The sequence below is a fragment of the Ahaetulla prasina genome, chromosome 8, assembly GCF_028640845.1.
Source record: "Ahaetulla prasina isolate Xishuangbanna chromosome 8, ASM2864084v1, whole genome shotgun sequence".
NCBI classification, from domain to species: domain Eukaryota; kingdom Metazoa; phylum Chordata; class Lepidosauria; order Squamata; family Colubridae; genus Ahaetulla; species Ahaetulla prasina.
In genome coordinates, this window is record NC_080546.1 from 12785618 (window position 1) to 12801008 (window position 15391).

At 42.7% G+C, this 15391-nt stretch overlaps 1 protein-coding gene across 1 annotated transcript in view; it reads left to right on the forward strand.

The window, feature by feature from the left end:
• The first annotated feature begins 613 nt into the window (after positions 1-613).
• CFAP299 (cilia and flagella associated protein 299) overlaps positions 614-15391 on the forward strand; it is a 349756-nt gene continuing 334978 nt past the window's right edge. The window contains exons 1-2 of the mRNA XM_058193437.1: positions 614-733; positions 7446-7576. Of these exons, the coding sequence (XP_058049420.1) occupies positions 614-733; positions 7446-7576 (251 nt within the window). The remainder of the gene's footprint in view (positions 734-7445; positions 7577-15391) is intronic.

Consider the following 15391-nt stretch of genomic DNA (forward strand, 5'->3'; position numbering starts at 1 on the left):
GAAAAAAATAGAAAGAATGGAATGGAATGGAATAGAATAGAATAGAATAGAATAGAAAAATGGAATAGAATGGAGTAGAGTAGAGTAAGAGTAGGAGTAGGAATAGGAATGGAATGGAATGGAATAGACAAGAGTTGGAAGGGACCTTGGAGGTCTTCTAGTCCAACCCCCTGCTTAGGCAGGAAACCCTACACCATATTATATCGTGGCCATCAAAAGAAGGTGCGGGGCGTGGGGAGGACAGAGATGGTGGTGGGGGTCTCAGAGACCCAATTCTTGGCAGGAGCTGTTACCGATTCCGACGAGACTCTGCAAAGTGAGTCGCTGACTCTGCAGATTCATTTTCTCAGGAGGCGGAGGAGATTCGCGTTTCGATAATTTATAGGTGTTTGTGGCAGGGGGAGGGGTTTAGGAACACAGTTTCCCCCTGCGATTGGCGACCTGGGCTGGTGGAGGGCGGGGTCAGCCCTCGAGGCTTCAGAGCGATTGGCTGCGCCAGGGGAGGGGGCGGGATGACAGCAATCCAGGCTGCGGGCGGTTGCTAGGGACGCGGCGGGCAGTTGCTAGGGACGCGGCTAGCAGGCTCAGCTCGTGCTTGGGGGAGGCGTCGGGGATGGCGGGCATGGAGGGCGACGATGCCGGCGCTGTCTTGGATCATATCGTCACCCAGTTTAGCACTTACGAGGAGTATTTGGATTCTCAGATCACCACCCAGGACCTCTTTTACCTGGAGGTGAGCCTTCCTTCCTTCCTTGCTTGCAGACAGCACCTCTGAGCATGGGCCGAGTGCAAGCTCTTCCGCATGCAATAACACCTGCCGGGGAGAACGGAAGCGGACAGCGGAGCTCTGTTAGGGTTAAAAGCGGGTTTGTCGTCCCACTCGACAAAGAGCTGATAGTTTAATGCTTCGTTTGAGTTTGCACAGTTTATTTGAATCTTAAACTATTTTTTTTATTTGATTTATTTGAATCCTACTTCAGCTTCGACCATACAATACACGAGCACACAATAGATACAAACTTAAAGTGAACCACTCCAAACTCGATTGCAGAAAATATGACTTCAGTAACAAAGTTGTCAATGCCTGGAATGCACTACCTGACTCTGTGGTCTCATCCCCAAACCCCCAAAATTTTAATCTTAGACTGTCTACTATTGACCTCACCCCATTCCTAAGAGGTCTGTAACTGGTGTGCATAAGAGCACCAGTGTGCCTACTATCCCTGTCCTAATGTTCCCTTTAGTTGTATTCATTTTATGTATTCAATTCATGCTTATACTGATATATATTATCTAATATGTACTCAACAAAATAAATAAATAAATAAAAATAAATAAAATAATTAAATGGGGTTGGGTTTATACAAAAGCAAACCACCACAAAACCTACCAAGGATAATGCTAACCGAGTTTAGCATGTTGCCCAAATGGATGTATTATCTTAAAGAAAAATGACCCGGTGAAGAATCTTAGCTTACGGGACCGCCTGCTGTTACCGCATGCCTCCCACCGACCCATACGCTCTCACAGAGAGGGACTTCTCAGGGTGCCGTCCGCCAAGCAATGTCAGTTGGCGGCCCCCAGGGGAAGGTCCTTCTCTGTGGGGGCTCCCACACTCTGGAACGAGCTTCCCCCAGGTTTACGCCAAATACCTGACCTTCGGACCTTCCGCCGCGAACTGAAGACACATCTTTTCATTCGTGCGGGGCTGGCTTAAATTTTATTGATTTTAAATTTTCTATTATTAATTTTAAGGGGTTTTAGTTTTATATATTTTAAAGTTTTTTAGGCCAATTATAAAATAAGCTTTTTAATTTGTATTTTAATTGTATATTGTATTGTCTGTTTTCACTTTTGGCTGTACACCGCCCTGAGTCCTTCGGGAGAAGGGTGGTATAAAAATCGAATAAATAATAATAAAATAAAAATAGCTTTCTTTCCCAACTGGAAACATGCTTGATTGTGACCAACCTCTCCATTTTGCCTTTGCCCTAAAAGTAGAACTAGTTGCAAAAAAAAAAAAAAAAAGGCTTTATCAATCTTATTTTACGAAGTTTTCTCTCTGGTTATGCTGTACTCCAAACTAGGGCATATAAAACCTTTGCCAGACCTATCCTTGAATAGGTCATCTGCCTGGAACCCTCACTGTATTTCAGACATCATTACATTAGAGAGGGTCCAGAGGTATTTTACTAGGAGAGTTCTCCAATCTTCTGCTCGAAATAAAATTCCCTATCCCACCAGGATTGAAATCTTAAGTCTAGAAAGCCTCGAACAATGCTGTCTACGTTCCGATCTATGCTTAGTCCATAAGATTATTTACCAAAACGTTCTACCTGTAAATGAGTATTTTAATTTCAGCTGTAATAACACAAGGGCCATCAATAGATTTAAACTCAATGTAATTCACTCTAATCTTAATTGTAGGAAATATGACTTCTGCAATAGAGTAGTAAATGTCTGGAACGCTCTACCTGATCCTGTTGTTAGTCTTACTAATCCTCATATCTTTTACCTTAAACTGTCTACCGTGGACCTTTCATGTTTCTTAAGAGGTCCCTAAGGGGGCGTGCATAAGCGCACCAGCGTGCCTACCGTCCCTGTCCTACTGTCCCCAATTATATGTAATCATTCTATGTGTTTATGGCTATGTTTTGCCTGCTTATATCCTTTTATTTGTGCCAAAAATGTTTCATGTGTCCATGGCTGTGTCTACTCTGTTACTTGTTTTCTTGTATTTGTTGACAAACAAACAAACAAACAAACAAACAAACACTCACACACCTCTACAATTGAGGCCAAAATTTTACAACCTTTCCTGCCACACTTGCTAAGCGAATCACTGCAGTTGTTTAGTAACACGGAATCTGAAGTGTGAGCAATGGTGATGTCACTTTTTTCAGTGCCATTGTCACTTTGAACGGTCACTAAATGAACTGTTGTAACTGTGAGGACTACCTGCACAGTGCTTCAGTGAGAAAGCTGGACATCATACATTTATGGTCAAAGCTTCCTGGCTCAGCTTCCATTGGCTGCTTAGGTCTGCTCTGGCCACTCTTCCTCCTTGAGGGTGAAGGTTGGTTCTCCGAGCTTGTGGGTTGGTTTCCTGAACGTTTTGTTACCAGGCTACAGTAGTGGCCAAAATTGTGGAAACCTTTTGGGAAAAGTGTATTTTTGAGGTTTGATGGCTAATGACTTTTTTTTTTTTTTTTGGAGTTTCAAGATAATCCTATTCCACTGCTGGAATGGCCTGGGAATAGCCCAGACTTTCAACCAATTGAAAATCTATGGAACCGACTAAAGAAACTTGCTAGTCAGAAGCGACCCAGCAATAACACCCAGTTAATAGAAGCAATCCTTCAATCATGGTTTCACATTATAGCAGCTGCAGAATTAAAAGACTTGGTTCACTCCATGGGAAGACGTTGTAAGGCCGTAATTCATGCTAAAGGTTACTCAACTAAGTATTAACTGACGTGATAATTTTTATATATCTCATTTTTTCTATGTGTTTCACTTTTCTTCTTTATACTGTAACTGCTATTCTAATAGCAAATCCTTCATAAAAGTGATTGCATTACATTCTTGATTAAATTATTTTTCCATTGATATACAGACCCCTCACATCCTGGACATAAACTATTTCAACTTTTACCCTCAAAACAACGCTACAAAGCACTGCACACCAGAACAACTAGACACAAGAACAGTCTCTTCTCGAACGCCATCACTCTGCTAAACAAATCATTCCCTCAACACTATCAAACTATTTACTAAGTCTGCACTACTATTAATCTTCTCATTGTTCCCATCACCCGTCTCTTTCCACTTATGACTGTATGACTGTAACTTTGTTGCTTGTATCCTTACGATTTATATTGATATTGTTTCCTGATTGCTTATTTGTACCCTATGACTATCATTAAGTGTTGCACCTTAGAATTCTTGATGATCTTTTCTTTTATGTACATTGAGAGCGTATGCACCAAAGACAAATTCCTTGTGTGTCCAATCACACTTGGCCAATAAAAACTCTATTCTATTCTATTCTGTATGGTACTACTCCAAAAAAAAGAAGAAGAAAAAAAGTGGAATTCGCTAGTTTTACACAATATACTTTTCCCAGAAAGTTTCCACAACTTTGGCCACTACTGTAGGTAACATCTTCAGCTGAGTTTAGGGGATGTCACTGTCAGTGTTTTGTTTATAAGGGCTTCAGGTGTGACAAACATCACGTCAATTGAAAACCAGGATCCACGAATACTTGTCTGGCAGTCAAACGCGTTCATCCCAAATCCTTAATCTCTTCCCACACCAACACCAAACAGCACTAGTTCGACTGGAGCAACGCAAAAATAATTGGCTACGCTACCACCTGCCACGCTCGTGAGTTCGTCAAAACCTGGCACTCCACAAGTAACCTCATCAACAGGCACATTGATCTACAGTACAACCAGCCTACGAAAACCCGCAGAATCCAAATCGACCTCACGGCCAATCAGAGAGCCGTTCACCTCTCCCAATGACCCCTGACCTGAGGTAACCTCCTTATCACAAGACCCATCTATGACTCACACCTGATCCATCACGAGACCCTCACTTTGATACACCCACACCTGAAACCCTTATAAACAGGAACACCACCATCCCCTAAACTCCCCTGAAGATGTTATCTAGCCTGGTAATGAAATGTTTGGAAACCAGCCCACAAGCTCGGAGAATGAACTTTCCCCCTCCTCCTCATCCTCCACTGGAGCTACAGATATTTTCCACCATTCCTCCTCCTCCTCCTCCTCCGCTCTCCTCCTTCTTCTTTTCTCTTCTTCCTTCTTCTTTTTTCTTTTTTGCCTCCATGTGGATGCTGTACTTACCTGGCATCCAAAAGGGCCATGTGGAAACTCCTGGGAGGGGTGGGATGGGCGGGGCCAGCCAGTCCTTGCAGTTACCGGTTCGGCAAATCGGATGTAAAATTAGCATCCGGTTCGCCTGACCCGGTCTGAACCAGCTGAATCCCACCCTTGCCTTAACGCCAACCCTCAGTCTTTCACATACATCCCCCTAAAAGGTCTTCACTCCGAAAATATATAACGATCCAATATCCCACCAAGGTGGGTCGTATTGGATGCCATCTTAAAACGAGAATCTCGTAGAATGACCTTGTCGACATTGTTGCTGAGGTGTATTGCGTAGATAGAACGACAATTTACTAAGGAAGTTAAGTGATCGGAACAACCGTGTTACTTAACTTTACAACTTCAAAGTGATACATGAAACAACTGTGACAAGAAAAGTTGCCAAATGGGGCAAAACTCACTTAACAATCCATCTTGCTTAGCAGTGGAAATGTTGGGCTCAATGATGGTCATAGATTGAGGACTACCCATAATGGCTTGGTTGTTCTATTTGTGATCCTGAGAAATATGCTAAAAAGTAGACAGGATGGGTGGGCCTTTCTTTTTCCCAACCACGTCTCCCCTGGTGATTGTTGATGTTGAAGCTGCATGTGTTTAATTCTAGGGGATTAAGGAAGGCCAATACACTTTGAAGAGACCTTAAAGGTCATCTAGCTCAACCCCCGTGCTCAGTGCAACAGCATCTCTAAAGCATCTCTGACAGATGATGATGATTCAACCTCTGATGATGGCTTGTAGCTTTCTCCTGCAATAACCAGCTTGGACTTACTGAACTCCTTTGAGAAAAGGCAGGCCACTGTTTTCCATAATGTCCTTTAGAAGTTGGGGTATGTCTTGTAAAAAGGCTTTTTCCTTGAAACCTGCGGCTGCGGTTCCTGATTGCTTATTTGTACCCTATGATTATCATTAAGTGTTGTATCATTAAGTGTTAAATTTGTACCCTATGACCATCATTTGTGTTGTAAATGTTGTACCTTGATGAAGGTATCTTTTCTCTTCTTCTTTTATGTACACTGAGAGCATATGCACCAAGACAAATTCCTTGTGTGTCCAATCACACTTGGCCAATAAAAAAATTCTATTCTACTCTATTCTATTCTCAACCTTTTCCGGAACCTCTTAAATGGATGTACACCCATGAAATTGGACTGCAGTTCTTCAGGTTTGCCACTAGGTGGAAATATTATTTCACTTTTGTTTAAAATGGTGCCGCTAATTCTTTCCAGGCAGAAAGGTAGAGTAGATGTGGTAGAGAGCTGTGGCATCTTTAACACAGCAGTTTTGTAAGAGTTTTCCCATCAAGTCCACTTTTTCTGATTGCAGAAATGGGTATTTGATGCAAAGGACCCGAGAGCCTTATTCCTTTGCTGATGTCTACAGCAAGCTTCTGTCTTAGATTCCCCATTTCCCTTTTCTTTCCATTTATTCTTCTCTGCTATATATCGGCCATCATAGCAATAGCAATAGCAATTAGACTTAGATACCACTTCCAATGCTTTTGAGCCCTCTCTAAGTGGTTTTACAGACTCAGCATATTGCCTTCAACAATCTGGGTCCTCATTTTACTGACCTCGGAAGGATGGAAGGCTGAGTCAACCTTGAGCTGGTCAGGATCGAACTGCTGGCGGCCGGCAGTCAGCAGAAGTAGCCTGCAGTACTGCATTCTAACCACTGTGCTACCATGGCTCATAATAGTGGTATTGTTATCTGATGTAGACATCATACTTTATGGAGTTGCGGAGGAAAACAAACACCCCTATTAATGCAGGTAGTCCTTGACTTACAACAGTTCGCTTAGTGACCATTCGAAGTTACAACAACATTGAAAAAAGTGACTTACGATTGTTTTTCACACTTACGACCGTTGCAGCATCCCCCCCCGGTCATGTGATTTACATTCAGATGCATGACAACTGGCTCACATTTATGACGCTTGCAGTCATAAATCCCCCTTTTGTAACCTTCTGATAAGCAAAGTCAATGGGGAAGCCAGATTCACTTAATAACCAGGTTACTCATTTAATAACCACAGGGATTCACTGAGCAAATGCAGCAAGAAGTCATAAAACAACTTTGACTAACTCTGCTAGTGTGTAAATATTAAAGTCCTGGCGTTCTATTGGTTCACCTCATTTCTAAAAAGGTTAAATCCGTGGCAACTGGAGCAAAGTTTATTAAATGAGTTTTGTTACTCATCCAAGTAAATTCTTCTGTCAAAATAGACTAGACTAGACTAGACTAGGCTAGATTAGAGTAGACTAGACTAGACTAGACTAGACTAGACTAGACTAGACTAGACTAGACTAGACTAGACTAGACTAGACTAGACTAGAATAGACTAGAATAGAATAGAATAGAATAGAACAGAATTCTTTTTTGGCCAAGTGTGGCCAAGGAATTTTTCTTGGTGCATATGCTCTCAGTGTGCATAAAAGAAAAGATGTGAAATGAAAATTTTACTGTAAAGTTAGTAGAGAGTTAGAGAGTTGTTGGAATGTACTGGTTCACCTGAATTCTCATTTGCTTCTCCAGAATGAAGAAATGGCCCGCCAATTGGTAGAGCTGGGTTTTCGAGGAAGTGGAGAAGTCTTGAAAAGGGAAGATTTCATCGCCAGGAAATTAGCTGCCGAAGCATCCAGGATCTCGGAGAGACAACAGCAGAAGTAAGTGACCACTTGGTTCTAATGGACCATCTCAGAAGATGTGAAGAAGGGTAATTGAGGAGCAGTAAATCTATCCTTTAAAGCAGGGGGGGCTCCAAACTTGGTAACTTTAAGACTTGTGGACTTCAACTCCCAGAATTCCTCAGCCTGAGGAATTCTGGGAGTTGAAGCCTACAAATCTTAAACCCAAAGGTGCTTTTTCAAAAGGCAACTGGACTTTGTTTTTTCCTTGAAAATGTTTCGCTTCTCATCCAAGAAGCTTCTTCGGTTCTTCAAGGAAAACAACAAAGTCCAGTTGACCTTTTGGAAAAAGCACATTTTGGACAACCATGACTGAGAACCTCCATAGACACAAGTCTTAAAAGTTGCCAAGTTTGGAAGACCCCCCGCCCCCGGGTTAAAGCTGAAGAGAGGGCGTCATGAAGTCTTCTAGAAGAATTCGAAGAAGCTTTCCCCAACCATGATTTTCTTGCTGGGTTGGAGTGGATTTTCCAGTCGTGCTTATTGGATATTATGGGAGTTAAAGATCGGTTAATTTAAGGAGCACCTGATTAGAGAAAGCTGTCTTAAATAAATGCATGTACCATATTTTTCCCTAAATCCTAATGCATGTACCATATTTTTCGGACTATGAGAAGCACCTATAAGACACACCTAAATTTAGAAGAGGAAAACTACCAAAAAAAAGTTTTTGGCCTCCACGTGCCCCATTTTCGGTTTTTTCTGAAAAATCAGGCCGAAAAAATGGGCCGAAAAAACGGGCTGAAAAAAGCTGAAAAATGGGCCAAAAAAGCCAAAAAAACAGGCCAAAAAAACCCCTTGAAAACAGGTTGAAAAAAGCCTCAAAATCAGGCTGACAAAAGCCTCAGAAATGGGCTGAAAAGCCTCAAAATGGGCCAAAAAGCCTCGAAAACAGGCCGAAAAAAGCCTTGAAAACGGGCAGAAAAAAGCAGTGGTTGGGTTCAAGTAATTTAACAACCAGTTTTCTGATTTTTAATGATTTCTTCCAACAACCAGTTTGCCAAACTGCTCAGAAAGTTAACAACTGGTTCTCCTGAAGGGGTGCGAACTGGCTAAATCCCACCACTAGAAAAAAAGCCTTGAAAACAGGCCAAAAAAAGAGGCCGAAAAAATGGGCCGAAAAAACGGGCTGAAAAAAGCTGAAAAATGGGCCAAAAAAGCCAAAAAAACAGGCCAAAAAAACCCCTTGAAAACAGGTTGAAAAAAGCCTCAAAATCAGGCTGACAAAAGCCTCAGAAATGGGCTGAAAAAAGCCTCAAAAATGGGCCAAAAAGCCTCAAAAACAGGCTGAAAGAAGCCCCCCAAATGGGCTAAAAAGAGCCCCAAAAATGGGCTGAAAAAAGAAAGGCCTGATGAAGGCCAAAAAAAGCCCCCAAAACAGGGCATGCAGAGGCCAAGAAATGGCTGGTGGGTGGGCGGGGCTTCGGCAATATTCAGTCCATAAGACGCACAGACATTTTCACCCCCTTTTGGGAGACAAAAAAGTGCATCTTATATAATCCAAAAAATACGGTATTTAGCTAGAGGCTTTCAGCTATTTATTTCCATTTCTGAAAGTCCATCAACAGGCTGAAGGTTCTGCATAAAAGGAAAATGCTCTCTGTGAGGAAGACTGCCTGTGAATATGTCTGCAGGGATGATGTTGGGGGGTCTTTCCTCTTTTTGGCCTTCCAGCTGCAGGCCAGGAATCTGACCATATTTCTCTACTGGACACCCGGGGCAACATCCTTGCCCCTGAAGTGACACAATGTGTGGTTTGCCTCTTTCCATGAATATTGGCCACTGTCAGTTCCTTTCTTCATTCGCCCTAAAGGACGACTGTTTACATTCCCAAAATAAAATGTACCTCTCATTCAGAAAAATCACCTAGCTTGGGAATCGAGCAAACTAGTTTCTGGGCTGAAGAAAAGAACGGAAACCTTTCCCTCATTCTAAGGTTAAAAGAATCCAATAATTTTAGAGGTTATGAACACAATTGAGCCCAAAATTTCTGTTGCTAAGCGAGACGGTCACTCCCATTTTATGACCTTTCTTGCCAGAGTTGTTAAGTGAATCACTGCAGTTGTTCAGTCAGTAACATGGTTGTTAAGTGAATCTGGCGTTCCAAGGGACTTCGCTTTTATCCGAAGGTCGCAAAAGGGGATCACACGACCCCTGGGACACTGCAACCGTCATAAATCAGTTGCGTCAGTTGCCAAAGGTCTGAATTGTGATTGTGTAACCGTGGGGATGCTGCAGTGGGTTGTAAGTTTGAAAAACAGTCGTAAGTCACTTTTTTTCAGTGCCGTTGTAACTTTGAATGTTCACTAAATGCACTGTTGTAAGTCGAGGACCACCTATCTACCAGTGGAAGACCTAAAGGAGAATTCTATTACTTGTCTTAGAAATAACAGCAGCGAGTTTATTGGTGTAATCAGTGATTTCCTCTACACACATGTAGAATTGTACACTAAAATTCTTGTTCCAACTTTGTAACTGTCTCTGCAGGTTGACAAAGAGAGGCAGAATTTGAGGGGTCCTTGGTGCTCTGTGAGCTTGGTGGTTTTCTTGCCGACGTTTTATTACTCAACTAGGTAACATCATCAGTGCTAGTAAGCAGTGGGGTTTGCTGTCAGTTTACATTCTGGTGGCTTGCCCTGTCAGCTTCTCTTGCTTTCTGCCAGCTCTTTGCATGCGTGCACTAGGTAGCCAGCTAGTCAAGGGATAATTGTACCTTAGTTAGAATCAGCCATGGACTTCTGAATGGATATTTGACACATTGCTGTTTTTTTCCTGCTAACCACCCATCTTGCAAATCCAGATCCCCGTGTTGGGGGATTTGTATTCCTCTAACTTTTTTCTTTCTTTCTTTTTCTTTTTGGAAGTCTTACTTTGCTTAGACAGCTGTCAGACATATGGTGTCCCATTGGCTGTCAAATTTAAAGTGAAACAGGTTGGAGCAAAACAGGGTTCGCTTTTTCTCTATTCCCAGCTTTGCATAATCGACCAATGACCTCTGTGCCTTTCATATGCTTTTTTGGAAGATAATGAGAGAGAAAGTTGCAAATTCTCAGCTGTCGAGGAATATTCTTCCATATGAGCTCGCAGTTTGAGGATTTCTTTTCTTTTCTTTTGGTGTTAAACTCGCTTTTAAGAGATGAATCTGGCAGTTGCTGGTTTCTATGTCTTCTAATCCTGGATTAGCCATTGGAGTTCATTTGCTAGTTTCTTGCAACAAGAATGCTGGACTGAAAGTTAGAAGGTTAATTTACTTTATTGTCATTGCACCTTGTACAACGAAATTAAATGCCATCTTCAGTGTATATTATAACCATAAAAATAAAGCACAAACACACATCCTTCACATTCTGTACAATTGAATTGAAAACCCCCTGATATTGCATTAATATTGCACCATAAAGTAGAATTCAGTATAGTGACTGCCCTGGGATAGAAGCTGTTTTTCAGCTTATTTGTCCTTGTCTTTATTGACCTGTACCGTCTGCCAGATGGTAATAGTTCAAAAAAAAAAAAAAAGGTGCCCAGGATGAGATGGATCTTTAGGAATGTTTTGAATTTTCTTAAGGCATTGGGAGCTATAAAGCTCTTCCGAAGAGGGGAGAGGGCAACCAATGATCCTCTGGGGCTGGGCAATGATGTTGACCCTCTGGAGTGCTATCCTATCTGCCACTGTGCAATTGGCAAACCATAAAAAGATGCAGTAAGTTAAAATACTCTCTATGGTGCAGCGGTAGAAGGTCACCAGCAGTTTTTCATTTAGTTGTTGTTTCCTGAGAAGTCTCAGGTAGTATAATCTCTGCTGGGCCCTTTTGAGCAGTGCTGCAATGTGAGCGCCCCAGGTCAGGTCCTCTTTTATGATAACACCCAGAAACTTAAAACTGGCTACTTGCTCCACTCGGTTTCCATTGATAACCGAGGGCTGAGTGTCTGATCTATTCTTTCTATAGTCCACACTATAAGCTCCTTGGTCTTATTGGGGTTGCGCAGAATTGGTAAAATGTTTCACAGGAGACAAGTTGCCTCATTGCTACAATGGTATCTGGGTACTCATCCTTAACTGGTTCCTGTACCAAAAATGATGAGCACCAAACAAATTTTTCCCATCAGCTATGGTGGCGCAGTGGTTAGAATGCAGTACTGCAGGCTACTTCTGCTGACTGCCAGCTGCCTGCAATTTGGCAGTTCAATTTTCACCAGGCTCAAGGTTGACTCAGCCTTCCAGCCTTCCAGCCTTCCGAGGTGGGTAAATGAGGACCCAGATTTTTGGGGGCAAGAGGCCGACTCTGTAAACTGCTTAGAGAGGGCTGTAAAGCACTGTAAAGCAGTATATACTGTAAGTCTAAGTGCTATTGCTATAAGGGATAAGGTAGTCATCAACTTATGACCAGCTGGGTGACTTTTGGCCAGTTACATTCTCTCAGCCCAACCCACCTCACAGGGTTGTTGTGGGGGGAAAAGAGGAAGAGGAAGGAGTATGGTTTATGTTTGCTGCCATGAAATTGGTTATCAATAATAAAGGAGGGATATAAATAAAATGAAATGCACAGCCCAGGGGTCGGCAACCTGCGGCTCTGGAACCGCATGCGGCTCTTCCATCTCTCTGCTGCGGCTCCCTGTTACCAGTCGGCTCCCCAATTTGATAGGGTTTTCGGTTAGGACAGGTAGAGGAAAAAGGACGCCGTGCTAGGACGAGACTCTATGGTGGGGGGAACCGGACGTCTGGTCATCAGAGGAAAAAGGACGCTGCGCTAGGAGGAGACTCTATGGTGGGGGAATCGGACTTCTGGTCAGCTCCAGAATTGAACTGGGGCTTCCAGTTAAGACCTTTGTGGCTCTTCGAGAGTTTAAAGTTGTCGACCCCTGGCATAGCCCTATATCAGTGTTTCTCAACCTTTAAGATGCATCGACTTCGTCCCCACTATTTGAATTGGTTTAAGGCCAGAAACCAATGGGCCATGAGTTCCAGTCCTGCCTTAGGCATGAAACCAATTGAATGGCTTTGGCCCAAGCCCTTTCCCGGCCTTAAGGAGGCAGCCAGGGCAGTGGTGGAATTCAAATTTTTTTACTACTGGTTCTGTGGACATGGCTTGGTGGGCGTGCTGTGGTTTGGTGGGCATGGCAGGAGAAGGATACTGCAAAATCCCCATTCCCTCCCCACTCCTGGGGGAAGGATATTGCAAAATCTCCATTCCCACCCGACTCTGGGGCCAGCCAGAGGTGGTATTGCCAGTTCTCCGAACTACTCAAAATTTCCGCTACCGGTTCTCCAGAACCTGTCAGAACCTGCTGAATTTCATCCCTGGGCCAGGACAACCCATTTCTCAAAACACTGCCAATAAATTTATATGGATTTACCCAGGCAAGTCACTGTGAGTCAAAATGGACTTTTTAGGAGAGAGGGAATGTCCCCAAAGCCTAGAGCCCAGGACCTCACTTTGAAATCAATGTTGTGCTTCAGATGTTTGCTTCCCCAGCTGATCACTCAAATATAAAGACTCATCAGAGGTTCTGAAAGAACCCTCGCCTGGGCAATTGGCTGGCACAGGATCAGTCACCAGCTGGATCAGAAAAAGGTCGCCCACCTCTTTGCCTTTGCAACAAGCCTTCCCAGGCAGAGTCCTTGGCAAGTACGCCAAGCGCCAGGGTCTCGGCAAACGGCAACACGAATATCCAGGTGTTCTGCAGGCAGGGTAGAAAAATGCAAGGATATTGACATAAGCAGCTGATTCATGAGGCTTGTGACAGGGAGAGCCAGCCACGCATCTCGCACATGTGTGTGCGTGAGGGAGAGAGGGAGATTGTAATATATATATGGCATATTGATGATTAACTACTGTAACACAAAAATGTTCTTTACAGGTGGATTTTGGCTACCTTGAAGCCCACCTGTTTCCATCATTTAAATTCGGCAAGAAACAATGGCTACTAACCTGCCTTCCATTGAGGACCTGTATACTGCACGAGTCAAAAAAAGGGCAGTGAAAATATTTACAGACACCCCCCCCCCCACATCCTGGACATAAATTGTTTCAACTCCTACTCTCAAAACGATGCTAGAGAGCAGGGGTCTCCAACCTTGGCAACTTTAAGCCTGGTGGATTCTGGGAGTTGAAGTCCGCTAGGCTTAAAGTTGCCAAGGTTGGAGATCCCTGATATAGAGCACTGCACACCAGAACAACTAGACACACGAACAGTTTTTCCCCGAACGCCATCACTCTGCTAAACAAATAATTTCCTCAACACTGTCAAACTATTGACTAAGGCTGTATTACTATTATTATCCTTCCTATTACGTATCTCCTTTTCTCCTTATAGCTATAACTTTGCTGCTTGTATCTTTACGATTTATATTGTTTATTTAGTTTCCTAACATGATTTCCTAAAGTTTGTAGAGGAGCCTTGATACAGGGAAATTAGAAAAAACCACTTGATTTTTTTTGGGGGGGGAAACATCTACAAAAGAAATCTTCAGATGTTTGCCTTGTTATTGGTTCCTGAAGATTCATCTGTAGCTTCCTGAAAGTGATCAGAGGAAGGTAAAGTCAGAGGTGGGTATCAGGAGGTTCTGACTAGTTCTGGAGAACTGGTAGCGGAAATTTTGAGTAGTTCAGAGAATCGGGAAATAACACTTCTATTTGGCCCCGCCCTCTTCTATTCTCTGCCTCCCGAGTCCCAGCTGATCGGGAGGAAATGGGGATTTTGCAGTAACCTTCCCCTGGAGTGGGGAGGGAATGGAGATTTTACAGTATCCTTCCCCTGGAGTGGGGTGGGAATGGGGATTTTACAGTATCCTTCCCCTGGAGTGAGGTGGGAATGGAGATTTTACATTATCCTTCCCTTGGCACGCCCACAGAACCAGTAGTAAAAAATTTTTGAAACCCACCACTGGGTAAAGTGCCTTATTGGCCCTGTCAAGAAATAGTGGAAAGTAATCCAAAATATTCTTTTTTTTGTTATTTATGTCATATAGTTGAGGGCATTCTTCAGTTTGTAGCATTCTCACACACATTAACTCCCCCTCCCCCACTACACACAGTATACATCCAACGAACAGAAAAGGCCATTTGCTTTAAATAACACACGGAGAGCTACTCAAATGTTCTTGTCCTTAACATGTTTACCTTAATATACGATTAGTCCTTTTTTCTTTTTTTTCTTTTTGAAAGCCCCAGGTGTGTTTGTGTAGCTTTTCAGTCAGCACAAGTGAATTGGTTACAATAATGCAAATGTTTTTTCACCTGGAAAGGGGCACCGATAACCAACTTTCTCAGTGCTAAGAATAAATATTCTCTCTCTCTCTCTCTGCTTCAGCTTTATAGTTGTGAATGGTTTGGTAGAAAATGCCTTGGGAATAAAAGAATTTATCTCAATAGGTCTTGCAAAAATATAGATTTTTTCCTTTTGTCAATGCAAAGAACAATAGCAATGGGAGCAGTGCGTAGGCCTGTGTATGTTGGTGTAATAGCTTTCCAACAAGTTACTCCACAGCTTAGAAAGCAAAAGTCTTCCTGTAAATACGTATGTAAAAATACTGAAAATGAAAAAAAAAAAAAACACTCTTGAGTGTTTGGGAGAAGACAGATGGCAAAACCTGTCTAGGTTGAAAAACCTAGGCAGATGGCACTTGAATCTAATCAACAATGTTACTGTAGAATGAAGGGTGAAATACGAAATGCAAACCAATTTTTGATCTGTTTCTTTTGAGGTAAAATGGCAGGATCTGCCAATGCAAAATTTAGTATGGCACTTAGCAATAGCACTTAAATTGTAAAACACCACTTTGTGGTGTTTTAC